Source organism: Dermochelys coriacea, chromosome 4 (genome assembly GCF_009764565.3).
Source record: "Dermochelys coriacea isolate rDerCor1 chromosome 4, rDerCor1.pri.v4, whole genome shotgun sequence".
In the NCBI taxonomy this organism is placed as follows: Eukaryota; Metazoa; Chordata; order Testudines; family Dermochelyidae; genus Dermochelys; species Dermochelys coriacea.
The window spans coordinates 18,113,929-18,131,541 of NC_050071.1; the positions used below are offsets into that span (position 1 = coordinate 18,113,929).

At 38.9% G+C, this 17,613-nt stretch overlaps 2 protein-coding genes across 5 annotated transcripts in view; one reads left to right on the forward strand and one right to left on the reverse strand.

Moving 5' to 3' along the window:
- MRPS18C (mitochondrial ribosomal protein S18C) lies at positions 1-6,763 on the forward strand. 2 transcript variants are annotated; one of them, XM_038398737.2, is made up of 6 exons: positions 5-162; positions 1,450-1,508; positions 4,823-4,906; positions 6,012-6,069; positions 6,504-6,563; positions 6,643-6,763. In XM_038398737.2, the coding sequence occupies exons 1-6, from the start codon at positions 72-74 to the stop codon at positions 6,717-6,719; spliced, it is 429 nt and encodes a 142-aa protein (XP_038254665.1). In that variant the 5' UTR covers positions 5-71; the 3' UTR covers positions 6,720-6,763. The 2 variants fall into 2 exon arrangements, with proteins under 2 accessions (XP_043369853.1, XP_038254665.1); XM_043513918.1 differs by lacking the exon at positions 6,504-6,563 and having other exon boundaries at positions 1-162.
- ABRAXAS1 (abraxas 1, BRCA1 A complex subunit) overlaps positions 6,585-17,613 on the reverse strand; it is a 24,138-nt gene continuing 13,109 nt past the window's right edge. For all 3 annotated transcript variants that reach the window (XM_038398728.2, XM_038398733.2, XM_038398731.2), the window contains exons 6-9: positions 15,427-15,546; positions 11,613-11,697; positions 8,711-8,822; positions 6,585-8,087 (exon numbers count right to left, since the gene is read on the reverse strand). In XM_038398728.2, the coding sequence (XP_038254656.1) occupies positions 7,657-8,087; positions 8,711-8,822; positions 11,613-11,697; positions 15,427-15,546 (748 nt within the window). In that variant the 3' untranslated portion in view covers positions 6,585-7,656. The remainder of the gene's footprint in view (positions 8,088-8,710; positions 8,823-11,612; positions 11,698-15,426; positions 15,547-17,613) is intronic.

Sequence of the window (17,613 nt, forward strand, 5' to 3'; positions counted from 1 at the left end):
CAAGCCCTGTTGGTCGCGCCACAGTGTAGCGACAGGCGGACGGGCGCCGTGAAGGGCGAGGCGGGAAGAAAATGGCGGCCAGCTTAGTGGTTTCATCCCGCGGCTGGGGGAGGCTCCAGCAGATCCTGGCAGCTGGTCAGGGAGCCAGCGCCTCCTGCGCTGGTGAGAGGCCTCTGGGCTGGTGTCCGCGCTCTCTCTGCGGCTTGGGAGCCCCGGCTCCGCCGGGCCAGGCCTCAGCCTCGGCAGGGCGGGCGCAATTCGCCCGCCCCCAGCTTCCACCCTCAACGTGACGGGGCCGCAGAGCACCGACCCCTCTGGGATGGCAACGCCACGGACGGGGGGCGCGCCCTGGTGGGCTCTGGGGTGTCTCTCCTCTGAAGCCTCGGGGAGTGTCCCCCGGAGCAGGCGGGCGAGCGAGGATGGCCTCGCGGTGTCACCGCCCCTGCCCTGGTCAAGTGTAGGGAGGGAGGGTTCGCCTGTCCACTGATGGAGCTAGAGGTTGGTGGTTGCAGGATCCCTGCTGCCAGTAGGTTTCCTACTTCAGAAATAAAGAAAAGGAGGACTTGTGGCACCTTAGAGACTAACAAATTTATTTGAGCATAAGCTTTCACTTCATTGGATGCATTCGGTGGAAAATACAGTGGGGAGATTGATATACACACAAGGAGAACATGAAACAATGGGTTTATCATACACACTGTAAGGAGAGGGATCAGGAGAATGATCACTTACGATGACCTATTACCAGCAATAGCTCATCTTAAGCAATCACTCTCCTTACAGTTTTCAGAGTAGCAGCCGTGTTAGTCTGTATTCGCAAAAAGAAAAGGAGGACTTGTGGCACCTTAGAGACTAACAAATTTATTAGAGCATAAGCTTTCGTGAGCTACTAGCTGTAGCTCACGAAAGCTTATGCTCTAATAAATTTGTTAGTCTCTAAGGTGCCACAAGTTCTCCTTTTCTTTCTCCTTACAGTGCGTATGATAAAACCCATTGTTTCATGTTCTCTGTGTGTGTATATCAATCTTCCCTCTGTATTTACCACCAAATGCATCTGATGAAGTGAGCTGTAGCTCGCAAAAGCTTATGCTCAAATAAATTTTAGTCTCTAAGGTGCCACAAGTACTCCTTTTCTTTTTTGCGAATACAGACTAACACAGCTGCTACTCTGAAACCTGTTATTACTTCAGAAATGTGACTGTGAATGCACCTGCAAGAGTCTTTTAAAATAGGGAAACAAAGAGCAGGGGAAGACATTCAGAGTTCAATGAAGGGTCCTCCCGACCCTGTGCCTAATCTCTTAATGGAAAAACTTCTTATACAATCAATCCACTTTTCTCCTTGGAAGATGCACAACTTTCAGTTTAGGCAGGAAATTTTTTTTTTCTGTTTTAGAGGCAATATTTGTAAAGGGATTTAACAGTAACTTTCATTTTGTTCTGGCAACAGTGTTGTGGAGAAGGGGATATAGTTCACAGCAGGAACAGGTGTCCCACAAAGTGGATCTGGTAAGAAGGCTTTAACTTGACACATTTTGTAGTTGACTAAGCTTGCAGTGCTGAGAAAAGCAGCTCTTGAAGGTATGAATTTAATCATGGAGGAATTCTGTGTCAAAAAATAGAAAATTCTACATATTTTATTTGTCAAAATAACAATCATACCAGTTTCAATTTTAGTTACTTATTTCAAAATACCTGTCTACAAGTATGTCTGTAACAATATAGGTAACCAGAAAGATTCAGGAAATGCTTTTTGACAAATAGATTCCTTAATAGGCATATTAATATATAAATTTGAGTAATAATTCAATAAACTACAATACAGAAACTTATTTTCTGTACCCCTCAGAAGGAGTGGAAAGGCTTGGGGGAATAAGGGGTAATGGAGGAGCTGAGGGAGAGGGAAGTAATTGCTGGGAAGAAACCTGGAGGTGAACGTGGAGGGTTGTTGGGTGTGGGTGTGAGAAGTATGGAACAGTTTTCTTTTGGGGTGCGGGGACTGTTAGGAAGTCTCCCCCATGCAGACCCCACATCTGCCCTGGTCCCCAGGTGTCCCTGCACCCCCTCACTCAGCCACTCCTCCTCCTCCCCTTGCCTTAATATAGTCACATTCATCCCTCCATTATGTAAATCCTAGAGGAGCATCCTTCAAGGAAGGAAGGGAACCAGGAAACATACTGCTTCCACCTGTTGAGTTCTAGCAGTTGTCATGGTGGTGCTACATAGAACAAACAAAGTCATTTCTTTTATAAAGTGGGGAGGAGGGAAGAATTACTATTTTCTATCTTTTAAATATCTGGGAGATGCTCAATACTAAGATGATGGGGTCCATATATACAAGTAAAAAAGCGCCTTAGAGACAAGATCAGTATCTCTAGGTTTAACTAGGGCTGTTAAGCGATTAAAAAATTAATTGCGATTTATTGTGCTGTTAAGCAATAATAAATACCATTTATTTAAATATTTTGGATGTTTTCTATATTTTCAAATATATTGATTTCAATTAACACAGAATACAAAGTGTATAGTGCTCATTTCATATTTTTTATTAAAAATATTTGCTTTGTAAATAACAAAAGTATTTTTCAATTAACCTAATACAAGTACTGTAATACAATCTCTTTATCATGAAAGATGATCTTACAAATGTAGAATTATGTACAAAAGAACTACTGCATTCAAAAATAAAACAATGTAAAACTTTAGAGCCTACAAGTCCACTCAATCCTATTTCTTGTTCAGCCAATCGCTAAGACAAACAAGTTTGTTTACGTTTATGGGAGATAACGCTGCCCAATTCTTGTTTACAATGTCACTAGAAAGACATTGTAAATAAGACATGTGCTAAAGATTCATGTCCCTTCATGCTTCAACCACCATTCCAGAGGACATGTGTCCATGCCAATGACAGGTTCTGCTTGATCACAGTCCAAAGCAGTGCAGACCAGTGCATGTTCATTTTCATCATTTGAGTCAGATGCCACCAGCAAGAGGTTGACTTTCTTTTTTGGTGGTTCGGGTTCTGTAGATTCCGCAGTGGAGTGTTGCTCTTTTAAGACTTCTGAAACATGCTCCACACCTCGTCCCTCTCAGATTCTGGAAGGGGCTTCAGATTCTTAAATCTTGGGTTGAGTGCTGTAGCTATCTTTAGAAATCTCACATTAGTACCTTCTTTGCATATTGTCAGATTTGCAGTGAAAGTGTTCTTAAAATGAACAACATGTGCTGAGTTTCAGAGTAGCAGCCGTGTCAGTCTGTATCCGCAAAAAGAAAAGGAGCACCTTGTGGCACTTTAGAGACTAACACATTTATTTGAGCATAAGCTTTCGTGAGCTACAGCTCATTTCATCGGATGCGTTCAGTGGAAAATACAGTGGGGAGATTTATATACACAGAGAACATGAAACAAGGGTTGTTACCATACACCCTGTAACGAGTGTCTGTTTGGAAATTCTTAAAAAAAACTTCAAAAACAGACTCCACTGAGAGACTGCTGAATTGGAATTAATTTGCAAACTGGATAAATTAACTTAGGCTTGAATAAAGACTGGGAGTGGATGGGTCATTACACAAAGTAAAACTATTTCCCCATGTTTATCTCCCCCCCCACAGCTGTTCCTCAGATGATGTTGTCAATTGCTGGAAATGGCCCACCTTGATTATCACTACAAAAGGTTCCCCCCGCTCTCCTGCTAGTAATAGGTCACCTTACCTGATCACTCTCGTTACAGTGTGTATGGTAACACCCATTGTTTCATGTTCTCTGTGTATATAAATCTCCCCACTGTATTTTCCACTGAATGCATCCGATGAAGTGAGCTGTAGCTCACAAAAGCTGATGCTCAAATAAATGTTGTCTCTAAGGTGCCACAAGTCCTCCTTTTTAACATGTGCTGAGTCATCAGCCAAGATTACTATAATATGAAATATATGGCAGAATGCAGGTAAAATAGAGCTGGAGACATGCAATTCTCCTCCCCCAGGGAGTTCAGTCACAAATTTAATTAATGCATTATTTTTTTAACAAGCGTCTTCAGCATGGAAGCATGTTCTCTGCAATGGTGGCCGAAGCATGACTATTTAGCATATCTGGCACGTAAATACCTTGCAATGCCGGCTACAAAAGTCCCATGCAAATGCCTCTTCTCATTTTTCTGCTGACATTGTAAATAAGAAGTGGACAGCGTTATCTCCTGTAAAACTTGTTTGTCTTAGCAATTGGCTGAACGAGAAGTAGGACTGAGTGGGCTTTTGTAGGCTCTAAAGTTTTACCTGTGTTTTATTTTGAGTGCAGTTATGTAACAAAATCTACATTTGTAAGTTGCACTTTCATGATAAAGAGATTGCACTACAGCACTTATGAGGTGAACTGAAAAAATCTGTAATTTTTACAGTGCAAATATCTATATTAAAAATAATATAAAGTGAGCACTGTACACTTTGTATTCTGTGTTTAATTGAAATCAATATATTTGAAAATGTAGAAAAACATCCAATTTAATAAATTTCAATTAGTAGTCTGTTTAACAATGCAAATAAAACTGCAATTAATCATGACTAATTTTTTAAATTGCAGTTAATTTTTTGAGTTAATGGCATGAGTTAACTTCGATTAATCAACTGCCCTACTTTTAACCTACAGCAGCCTGGGAAGCAAAGGTCTGGGTTTGCAATATGAAACTACCTCTAATGACATGTGCTATTGCTAAGTCTTAAAATCAGCCTTCATTTCAATTTTCCAGAACTTTTTTATTTGTGTTCTAATGAAATCAAGAAATAGAATAATCTCTCTTGTGTAGTAGTTAAACTACTTCTTATTTCAGCCAGTTCAAATGGAAAACCCCTATAAGGATCCTCCTAAAAGATGCGTCTTGTGTGGAATAAATGTAGACTACAAGAATGTACAGGTGAGATTCTTTACCATATGAATTTATGCCGTGATTGTCTCAGGCAGTTGTTTGGTCAATTTTATTTGTGGGGAAGTTGCTATTTAGGCAGGAGGATCCAGGGGAAAATGTGACTAGAAGGGTTCAATTCTAGAAATGAAGGGTATGAAGTTGGGGGAGAATGTGAGCAATACTCCCCACTAGCTTGTTCTCTTTCTACTAGCTGGAGGAAATGCTGTGCCTGTAGAAGCAGAGGTAAATTGACAGTCAATTTCACTTCCTTGCTTCCAATGGCACTGCTGGGGGGAGTATTTGGGGCACAGGTATAATTTATGGTATGCAAAGCTAGATTGATGCTGTAGGGCTCTCCACAAAGGGCAGGTGGTTAGGACAGTGATAAGCTGAACTATCATTTGCTTTATGAGTGACTAGAAGAATGAAATCTGATGTACAGAATAGTTTGGGCCTCCTATTCTTTACTGAAGGAGACACTCACAACAGGGTTGTGTAGGTGAAGCATGACATTCAGAAGAGTGAAGAGCTAGCTTGTAGGGGAAGTTAGTATTCATTTATTTGGCTACTAATGTAGTATGTAAAAAAATTATTTTCTTGAGGAAAATTTCAGTTTTGCAAAAAGGGCACAACAATTTTTCGGCTGTCTCTTTGAGATACTTAGGGCTCTGACTTTCAGAAGTGCTGAGCACTCACGACTGGAACGGAGATTAATGGGAGTACTCTGAAAAATCATGCCATAAGATTCTCAAACTGGACCTCCAAAGCTAGCAGATGCTTCTGGCTTTAATGTGTGACTCAGTTCCTGATGTGTAAAATGCAGATGATAGTAATCATAGGAGGTGAGGGGCTAATTAATTTTTTAATGTTTGTAAAGAACTAAGATGAGTGCCACAGAAAAGGTGATCGTATTTAGAACATTAATATACATGGTTTTAAAATTCTGGTTTAAAAGCCATCAAGTTATTCTTGTGATAAGTTCTTTAAGGCAAATAACGTCATATGCCATAACATAGGGAGCATACAATAGTGTCAAATACAACTTAAAAAAAAATTAGTATTTAAAGTTACTGGTTTGCAAGAATATTTATTAAGCTTTTTGCTTCTTCAATAGCTTCTATCCCAGTTTGTTTCTCCATATACTGGTCGCATTTATGGCAGACATATAACAGGTATGTAAGCTGTAGTCTAATGTCAATTTAACAAGTAATCTTTATCTTATTACAAGTGTTGACTTAAGGCTAATATTAAAATTTAGGTAGTTCACGAAAGCTTATGCTCTAATAAATTTGTTAGTCTCTAAGGTGCCACAAGTACTCCTTTTCTTTTTATTAAAATTTAGCATTTTGAATTTAACCATCATAGTGGTAACAATTACTATCCACTGTGGAAACCACTGAGTAACATGACATAACTGGGTATTTTCATGATTAGGAATTCAAACATTTGAATTGTACACTTTCTACATACTAATAGTTTCGATAATCTGATTTATCTATTTTCTAGTAAGGTTTTTTTTTTAAAAGTCCCAAGGGAATCCCTAATAACTAACCTCCATCTATTATTTGGATACCTGAAATAAGATGCTAAAAATCTGTCTTTACAGGCTTGTGTGGGAAGAAACAGAAAGAGATTTCAAAAGCCATTAAAAGAGCTCATGTAATTGGTAAGCATAGCTGTAAACTAGTTTTTGTAGAAAATTTTTTTTTTTTATTTAAACACTTACCAGTATTAATTTCTTGCAGGATTTATGCCAGTTGTGTACAAGGATCCAACATTTCTTAATGACCCCAAAATTTGTGATATCAGGCATCCGGAGTAAGTTATGTAAATTGTGTATAAAACAATAAAGTTATTTATAATGTTTATATTTTCATTACTACCAGAACCTTTACATCCGTAACAAAATACTAACAATTTTAGAACGAATGCTCCGGTCCGTTATACTCTTACCCAAAATGCTTGGCATTCCTCTATGTAACTGCCAGAAAGAAGTTGTAACATATTACACGCTATAACAAATAACAGAACTGAGCACTCATTAAGAGAGAGTTCTCCATGTTTGCAATAGAGAACTTAAAACCTGTAGGAAACTTCTCAAAACACTTGTGTGCTGTTTTCCTGCATTATAATCTGATCTTAAAATACAACAGGACCCTACTCCATACCTTTCTGAGTTTGAAGTAAGGGAAAACATGGAGTTAAACTTGCTCATCATGAGAGCAATTTGCAAGTAAAACCCAAGATATAAATGGTCAGAATGCAAGAGAGCAAGTGATTAGAGTAAGACAGAGCAACCTATGCTGTTAACATAACATTGTAGCAGACCCTGATACCAAGCTGCTTTGGCACTGTATATTTCAGCTGGTGCTGAGCAAAGTCTAAATGTGGTGGTAGCCTTGTTCAGCAATAGCTTAGCAATAAGTACATATCATCACTTAAAGGCAAGGTACAGCATATCAACTCTTGCAGTTGCAGCAGCTCTTCAGTTTTCAATGTCTGTACTCTACTACTGTGTGCCCTGAGAGAAAGGGAATGCAGAGTGAGGGAATGTAATCTGGACTCTGCTCTATATTTTCCAAATAAGATACCTGCATTTTAAAAAACTGTTTTACATTTAAAAATTTTTACAAAATGATACTTAAATACATTAGTTTAGTCCTACTGTCAATTGATGGAACATAGTAAATGTGTTGGCAGCAGTTTTTTGGTGCAGCAGTAGTCACCCTGAGGAAAATCCTACACCTGGCCCAAAAGGATTAAAAAGTTGGCGACTGTGGATATTCATTAGTGTCCTTAAGTTTCTCCAAAGTTTCCTCCTCTGTTTCAGTACCACTCATTGTAAGCTTTCCTTCTTGGTCTCTGTTGTCTTGGTCCTCTTTAAGTAACTTATGGTGAAGTTGCAATGAGCGTGATTTCTTGAATGGTTTTCGTCCAGCTGTGGTCACGCTAGCTTTACGCTTGGTTATATGCCTTGTGCCAGCTTCAGGAAAGTCAGTGTCTTCTTGCATTAGAGTCAGTTTGTCCATTACATTTATTTTGTGGTCCGTGTTACAGCAGTGTTTAGAAATCTGCCTGCCTTTTAAGGAAACAATGCAGGTCTGAAGTCCAGAATTTGGGAAAAATGTTTGTAAAGCTTGACAAAGGAAAACATTCTCCTTTGGTTCATCTGAAACACACTTGTTCTCTCCTAAATAATAGAAAAAATAAGAATTTCAAACTAGCCTTTCTAGTATTCCCATCATGAGTGTTAAATCGCCTTTTTGTTTTAAAGTTTTGGAGTGGCTTAATGTGCAGAATAGTCTTTAATTTCTATACATTACCAGCATAGACCTCTCTATTGAATTATGTTCACTACACAAATTAATTTACTATGATTAGCAAACTTTCTCCTTTCAAGAAAAGGTATTAAGTTTCTCTTTTGACTGGTATTTGGAAAGTGATGGTGGCTAAACACAAATATCCAAACTGTTTTCAGACTCCATTTGTAAAAAATTCAATGGTTAGCAAATTTTATTTTTTGATAGACTGAGAATAAAGATAAGTACTAGTAATGAGTGGCATTTCATATATAGTTTAATATCTAGTGGTAAACTTCCAAAATTGCAACTGTAGAGATTACTCACTTATGTAGACTCTAAAGTATGGAATTAATTCCAGGGGTTTTTAGACCAGACTGAATTTAGTGGGATAAGTATAGCTGAAATTTCATGTCTTATGGATTCCTCCTAGTTATATTAAGTATTGTTTACACGTCCAGTTTTGTCACAACTCATATTTCCATGGAGAGGCTTAATTATCTTTCTGCATTACCTGACGTTTGTGTCTGCTCCTTTTTTCTTTTTATTTCTTGTTTTAGTTGGTCCACTTCTGCTAGGAGTTTCTCTACTGATCGTTCGGTGCCCTCTACTTTAGAGCATATCTTCTGCAAGAGAAGTTAATTCTACTGAACATTCAATTGTAGTCATTAAGTCAGTCTTATATTGGATTTATTTATTTAAGTGTTCCAGATAAATTTCAAGGCATCCTTTTAAAAAAAAAAAGTTAACACATTGTACAATGTCTTCTTTTTTTTTTTAAAAAAGGTCCAATACTACTAAACAAAACATACAAAGCAACATTGTGGGTATAATGAACGGTAAGATTACTGAATCAGCAGCTACCTGGAAAACACTTAGAAAATCTTCTAGTCCATTCTACCTATAATCCTAGAAGGTTTGCTACAGTATATTCTAGTATTTTATGCAGTCTACTTTTAAACTCAAGAAATGGGACTTTATCTATTTTCCTTTGAAGGCAAGTTTACATTCTCCCATCAGGGTTACTCAAAATACCACTTGACATTTTCCATGTTTTCCTTTGTTTAACTTCATGTTACTACTCCTAGTTCCAAAACTTTTAACAACTGAATTCATTTGGTTTTAAAAACATGAACCTAACATTGATTTGTGGCACTCATCAGGTCTGCAGGTAGTACTCCTGTCCAAGTAACTTTGAATGACTATTTCAAGAAAGTGAGGTACTGTATCATGTGCTTTACTGATATCCGTAAGTGTTACATCAATGGTGTTTCTTCTTTCACCATTTTTCATCTTAATTCAAAGGACAGCCAAGTTTCTCTCTAATCCTGTGTATATAGTACTTATGATTCAGTTGTTTCTTTTGTGCTCAGAACTTACCCCTGGATGCAACTTTAGTAATGGTAAAGTTGTCTTTACTCAATATTTAAAAGAAAATTCTTCCCCTAGCCCCTTCCATTCTGATGTCTAAAATCATGATGATACTAACAAATTTCCAGCAGCTTAGTAAACTATCTTGTTCCCATCTGACTCTGAGGTGCATACTAATTAGCAACTCTGGATGATTCACATTTAATTTCTCCTGTTTTTAAAAACAGTATTTATAATCCTTATTACTTCCAAATAGCCATACTATCTACTTATTTTTCCTCAAGACCAATTTCCAAAAAGTAATGCAAGAGCTCATTAATTTTAAAAACTGTGATTGCAGGCTCATTACCAGATAAGGAGCCAACTTTCTTTCCTGATATTTGCAAAAGTTATTGGACAAATCCCAGACTTCCATGATTTTGTGTTTGGTATTGCCCAGATTGAAACTTTGATACGAGTCTGTGCTTAATACAAAAATTTTGACATTTGGTTCTTGTACCATAATCATACTGAGGAACTCCTCTTAGAAGATTGAACACAAAGTTTAACTAAAGCTAGTTGTGCTACAAAAAACTTAATTTCTCTAACACAGTAGCCAAAACCCAAGTCTTCCATATAGTCTAGTAGGAGTGACTCATAGTCTGCCATGCAGTCCAGTCATCCCTGTTTGGGAACACTCTCTCTTTTCTTGTGGGGAATGGAAAACTGCTGTGCTTCCTCATTAGACTTCAAAGCACTGTTAAGATATCTCTCGTTTCCCTTAGGACTAAGTGCCTGAAAGATCATCTTTGAGCAAGCAAGATATAAATTTATCTGGAATTAGAGAAAAGTCTGAAAACCTTGCTGTAAGCTTCCATTGACTAGTAACATGAAATCATAAATATTTTATCTATCACGCTTTTGCTCATTGGAAAAGATATAAACTGCACCAAAGACACTACAGCTGCCACTCAATAAATTAATTTAATCAGTTAAATTTTCAAATACAGATTTGATGTAATCTTCACAACCACAGGGATTGGAAACTTTAAAAAAAAAAAAAGCTATGTTGTACTGAAATTCCTAGGTTATGCCCCACCACCCAGAAAGTTTCCTAAATAGAATTTCCAGCATTTAGGAGCAGACCCATATGCTAATTTGTGAACTTTTCAAGGGTGTGTCACCTTCAATCTCACTCCAAGGAGTTCATTCACTGCTCAGTTTCCTCTGAGATGTTAACCTGGCAGATTAATGTTTCCACCAGTTTTACTGCTTAATCCAGAATTCCCTTTGGAAAGACAGGTGTGGAAGGCATAGATATTTATGGGGAGGAAAAACTAAAAGACAAGCTTGGGAGTAGAGTAGCAGAGGGCACCCTTCTCCTCATTCCAATCCCTTACAGTAGCCAGTGAATCCCTCTGCCGCACAAAAAAAAGTGGGTATTGTAGATATATAAATTTCTAGCTGCCTGAGGAGGAAGACAGGTATGACTGACTGACATGGCAGACTCAGGCAGAGCATCCTACAAGGAATAATAGCACCTTGCCCCTTTTCAGCAGTTGGCGGGAAGGGACTTGCCTTCTTTACTACTACCTTAGGATTTAGCTGGTTGTCCCTTCTGCAACAGTTCATCTTTTGTAGCAGGTACATTTTTCAAGCCCTGCATTGAGAGCCCAGCAAATAACTTAAGTTCTCCACTGTTTTGGGTCATTGTTTGTAATCATCCAAGCAGTTAATGGAAATGCTAGATTTTGTATGACTTATGGTGTCAACTGTTTTATACCAAGCCTTTCTTCCACCTCCCTTCTATTTGCATAGTTCTGCATAGAGACCTTGGATCAAATTCTCATATACAATAATGCCACTTTCCATTATGCTGGCAGTACAAAAGGACCTTGAAGTGGGAGAAAATTATATTTGCAGTCACTTTAAGGCTTCTTTGTGCTATGTTAGGTTGCCTTAGTGTAAATGAGAATCAGGCCTCCAGTGTGAATATTTGACTTGTTTGCAGTGCTACCTTAACATCTATGCTCTGACATGTGCTTTTCTGAAAGTTAATGACCTACCTTCAGTTCATCCTGCAAGGTGGCATACATTTCATTAATCTTATGAACCTCTTTTAGTGATCCATCTTCATAAAAAAATTCTGACCTTTGGACACAAAAAGAAGCCCATTGTAGAATTAAATTTAACTTTGCATGTATATCGAGTGATGCTTTTGTCCACTAAAGTCTAACTTAGATGTCTACATCAGCTGTAATTCCTTAAGCATAATGGATTTTCTATGAGGAGCAGTAGTGGACTTTTGGCTTTTCCTTTTGTGTTCGATTATAAACTATAGGTCTCTGCACTCCAGTACACCTTTCACTGGGAGATACCTGTTTCTTAACACTTTTATTAAATAAGATATTTTGTGATTTTTATCCTCGCCTCAGATCCAGAATCTCTGGTAAAAGGGTTAGATAACACGTATACAAGTCAATAACCTAAATACATCTCTGTACAGTGGTCTATAGCAGAGGTTCTCAGACTAAGGGAAACACAGGCATGCAGCATGGAACATACCAGTGGTTCTACACTTTTTTTTCCTGGTGGCGCTGAGCTATAGCTGCTGCTACTGACGGCAGCCTTAGCGGTTAGGATTGGACTGCAATTCTGGGTGTCCCCAACAGATGCAACTGCAGGCAGCTACCGGGCCTATTGACTCCTGAACGGAGGCTGCTCCCTTCATGTGCAGAGCAGGAATGTTTCACTCTATGTGGACAGGTGAAGCATGGGGGACTGAGGCAGCTTGGTAGCAACAGGGATCTGTTCCTTTCATTCTCACGCAGTAGTGACCTAATTGTGGGGTCAAGAGGCTGCAGGCCAGGAGAATCTGTGCCTCTTCTCTCCAGCCAACTGCACTCTCTCCACTGCTTATATGGGGTCAAGGTATCAGGCAGCCAGACAAGAACAGTCTTCTGGAGAGGGAGCTGGGAGAAGTCAGGGACAATACCCTGGGGAAGGAGAGAGTAGTGCAGAACTGAACCTATTTCAGGAATAGGCCAAGCAGAGGGAGGGACAGCTCAGTAGTTTGGGCATTGGCCTGCTGAACCCAGGGTTGTGAGTTCAATCCTTGAGGGGGCCATTTAGGGATCTAGGGCAAAAATAAGGGACAGTACTTGGTCCTGCTGTAAAGGCAGGGGACTGGGCTCTATGACCTTTCAAGGTCCCTTCTAGCTCAGTATATCTCCATATATTTTTATATTTTAAAGCCCACAGGACAAAGCTTGGCAGAGTAACACATGCGGGGAAAAAGCAGTGCAGGGGGCAGTGCCCAGAGGAAAGCTGCTGAGTCCCTTGTGTAGGGGGACGGTAGAACATAAAAACGGCCACACTGCGTCAGACCAAAGGTCCATCTAGCCCAGTATCCTGTTTTCCAACAGAGGCCAATGCCAGGTGCCCAAGAGGGAATGAACATAACAGGTAATCCCCAAGTGATCCATCCCATCACTCATTCCCAGCTTCTGGCAAACAGGTTAGGGAAACCATCTCTGTCCATCCTGGCTAACAGCCATTGATGGACCTATTAGGGTATACAGGAGCACAATGCCAAGTTGCTACATGAAACATCTCACCAGCCAGTTGCAGAACCAAACATTAGAGAGAAAGATTTGAGACTGTCCCTCTATGTGCAAGATGTAGTCTCCATGCTACAGAATATTTCATAGTAAGAACAGTCTAGCAAGTGATTAAAACATAGGCTCACGCCATATGGGTTGTATTCCCAGCTCTTCTGCAGTCTCGTGAGTGACTTTGGGCAAGTCATTTAACTTCTGTGCCTTTGTTCCCCAACTGTGATACGGGAATAGTCTCTAGTTATCTTTCCAGGTGTGTCAAGATGTTTAATTTGTTAGTAAGTATAATCATTGTCAGATCCTCAGAAGGTGAGAGAGGGCAAAGTAATATTACCGTAAAGGCAAAACTCCTATCTGGCCCCACATTTAGCTTTCGTAAAAGCAAGATGTTACAAACCAAATAGAATTATTTCCATGGACTTTTTAAAATTCCATTAGAAATGGTTCAATTCCTTAGATTTTTTTTAAATAAACTGTTCTTAAAACAAAAATCCAGCAGCACCAAGAATATGAAAAATCAACTAAACAAAAAATGACCTCAACTTCATTGGCCAATCTATAGAAATGCAAAGAACAAAGAGCATTACAGCAAAGTAAACTGGATTTACTGGTAATTTAAATAATTTAAGGTATTATCAGTAATGTAGGTAAAGACATTTTGTATACAATATTATTTTGAAGTTGACAGTATCAATTCAGTTTGATATGACAACTGAGCTTGGCCAAAAGTTATGGAAAAGCAATGAATTACAAAACAAAGGTTTAGTCAGTGATTGTTAGGATATAGATATTCTGGCCTGTCTGCAAAGGCCTATACTCTAAGAATTTAGGTGTATTCTTATCACTTAGCTTGTTATAGAGGTATAAAAGAAAATCAAAATCACTGTCTGCCGGCTCTCTCTTACTGTGACAGTCTGAGACCAGGTTCTTAGGCTAAGGCCTTTGGCTAAGCAGCAGAGGCAGCCAAAAGCTGGGAAGCGACCGGTCACATCCTTACATTCCAAACTAGTCACACTGAAATAAGGTACTATTTGGCTGTTAGGAATACAATCCTGTCCTGATAATGCCCATCACCTCCAGAGAAAGGGAAGAGCCTAGAAGATTTAAAGGAAACTTAGTTTGATAGCATCCTGTCTGGCAAGAAGAAAAGGAGTACTTGTGGCACCTTAGAGACTAACATGAGTTGTAGCTCACAAAAGCTTATGCTCAAATAAATTTGTTAGTCTCCAAGGTGCCACAAGTACTCCTTTTCTTTTTGCGGATACAGACTAACACGGCTGCTACTCTGACACCTGTCTGGCAAGAACTCACTTATCAATAGTTGGGGTGTGAAATCCTCATTTCTTTGTTGTTCTATCACTGTAGTCTCCATTTCCCTATTGTTTGTCTGTATAATCTCTGTCCGTTTCTGTCTGCTGTATAATTAATTTTGTTGGGTGTAAGCTAATTAAGGTGGTGGAATATAATTGGTTAGATAATCGTATTACAATATGTTAGGATTGGTTAGTTAAATTTCAGTAAAACGATTTGTAAAGGTATGGCTAAGCAGAACTCAAGTTTTACTATATAGTCTGCAGTCAATCAGGAAATAAGGGGGGGAATGGGAACAGGGAATGGGGGTGGGGGAATTGGAATCATGTTTTGCTAAGAGGTGGAAATGGGAACAGGGACAAAGGCAAGGCTCTGTGGTGTCAGAGCTGGGAAGGGGGACACTGAGGAAGGAAACTGGAATCATGCTTGCTGGAAGTTCACCCCAATAAACATTGAATTGTTTGCACCTTCGAACTTCAGGTATTGTTGCTCTCTGTTCATGCGAGAAGGACCAGGGAAGTGAGCGGGTGAAGGAATAAGCCCCTAACAGTTATACCTGGCTAGCAAATTAGGGTTGCATTACTTCCTGAAGAGGTTTAAATGGGTTAGAATTTTACCTATGAAGCATCCTACATCTGGATACAAAGAAGCACAGACCCAAAATTGTGAAATGGTCATTGATTTCCATTTAGAAAAGAAGAGTTCAATTACCCTACAAATCGTCTTTGGCACATATTATTTAATACAAAATCTTTCAGTTATGAAGGTTACCTGTTGGGGTGCATCAGATGAGATACTGTATGTAAAATTTAATACAAATATTTTTTCTCACTCTTTATGATTCTGAAAGTGTCAAACTGCTGGTTCCTTCCCAATATGTCAGTTTTTGAAATATATACAAAATATCATTAGAAGAAACAAGTTCAATATGAAAAAAGTGCATCATTCCTACCTGTGTTTTATTACTGCTCTGCCAAAGCCATCAGAAATACAGGAGCCAGACACAGTTCTGTAACCTTGCTGTTCTGCCATACCCAAGTTGGCAACTACTAGAGGAACTTTCTGAAAAAGCCTTTTTAAAAAAAGCAAGAATATAAAAATTTATCATTGTAAATCAGTGGTGTATCTGTGAAAGATAATCTTTATTATAAAAATGTATGATACAGGTGCAGAATTCCATTTTATTAATTCTCATAGAGGAATATACTTCAGTACCAGACAAATTGGTTGGAACTATAGTAAAGAACAGAATTATTAGACACAGCGATAAACACACTATGTTGGGGAAGAGTTAACATGGCTTTTGTAAAGGGAGACCATGCCTCACCCATTTTTAGAATTTTTTGAGATGGTCAACAAACATGGACAAGGGTGATCCAGTGGATATAGTGTACTTAGACTTTCAGAAAGCTTTTGACAAGATCCCTCAGCAAAGGCTCTTAAGCAAAATAAGCAGTCATGGGATAAGAGGAATGATCCTCTCATGGATCAGTAACTGGTTAAAAGAGGAAACAAAGGGTGGGAATAAATGGTCAGTTTTCACAGTGGAGGTTAAATAGTGGGGTCTCCCAAGGATTTGTATTGGGACTAGCTCTGTTCAACATATTCACAAATGATCTGGAAAAAGGGATAAACAGTGAGGTGGCAAAATTTGCAGATACAAAATTTCTCAGGATAGTTAAATCCAAAACACACTGCGAAGAGCTACAAAGGGATCTCACAAAACTGGGTGACTGGGAAACAAAATGGCAGACCAAATTCCAATGTAGATAAATGCAAAGTAATGCACTTTGGAAAATATAATCCCAACTATATATACAAAATGCTAGGGTCTAAATTAGTTGTTGTGACTCAAGAAAGATCTTGAAATCATTGTGGGTAGTTCTCTGAAAACATCTGCTGAACGTGCAGTGGAAGTCAAAAAGCTAACAATATTCAGAACCATTCGGACAGGGTTAGATAAGACAGAAAATATGTCACTGTACAAATCCATGGTATGCCTACACTTTGAATACTGCATGCAGTTCCGGTCCCAACAGCTCAAAAATGATATATGAGAATTGGAAAAAGTACAGAGAAGGGCAACAAAAATGATTAGGGATATGGAAGAGCTTCCATATGAGGAGCAATTAAAAAGAGACTGTTCAGCTTAGAAAAGAAATGACAGAGGCAATATGATAGAAGTCTATAAAAATAATGAATTGTGTGGAGAAAGTGAATAATGAAGAGTTATTTACCCCTTCACATAACACATGAACCAGAGGTCACCCAATGAAATTAATAGGTAACTATTCACCCAATGAAATAAGAAGTTTAGAACTAACATAAGGAAGTACTTCTTCACACAAATCACAGTCAACCTGTGGAACTTGTTGCCTATGTATGCTGTACAGGCCAAAAGTAAAACTGGGTTAAAATAAGAATTCGATAAAGTTCATGGAGGTTAGGTCCATCAATGGCTATTAGCCAAGATGATCAGGGTCACAACCCCATGTTCTGAGTGTCCCTAAAGCTCTGACTACTAGAAGCTTGGACTGGACAACACCTCAATAAATTGCCCTGTTCTGTTCATTCCCTCTGAAGCATCTGGCACCAGCCAATGTTGGAAGACAGGATACTGGGCTAGATGGATGACTGGTATGACCCCAGTATGGCTGTTCTTATGGAACTTAGTATATCAGGTAGTGAAACTAACTTTGTTGAACCATAAATGAAGCACGCCCAGAAGATCTGAGACTCTCTTAGATGACTCTCGTATAGATTTTTCCCCCTTGGGAGACACACCAGCTGCTCTGAGTAAAAAGTCTACTTGATGAAGATGTTCACTTTCAGCTTTCTCTAAAGCTCACTGAAGTCAATGAAAAGACTGCCATTGACTTCAATGGGCTTTGAAGTAGGCCCCAAATGCTAAAATTATGTACCCTATAATTGGAGAGCATGGCCCTATCCCCCATCACAATAAGTTTATCATGAACTATTACTTAATGTTTGAAATACTGGAAATGACATTGGTTTCTGTATTTTGGCTCTGATCCTGCAAGTTGTTCTGCAAGGGGAAATTCTTTGTAAAGCCCTACTGAAGTTGGGCTCTACATGGCTGATGGCATACATAGCTTACAGGATCAGGGTCTTTGTCATG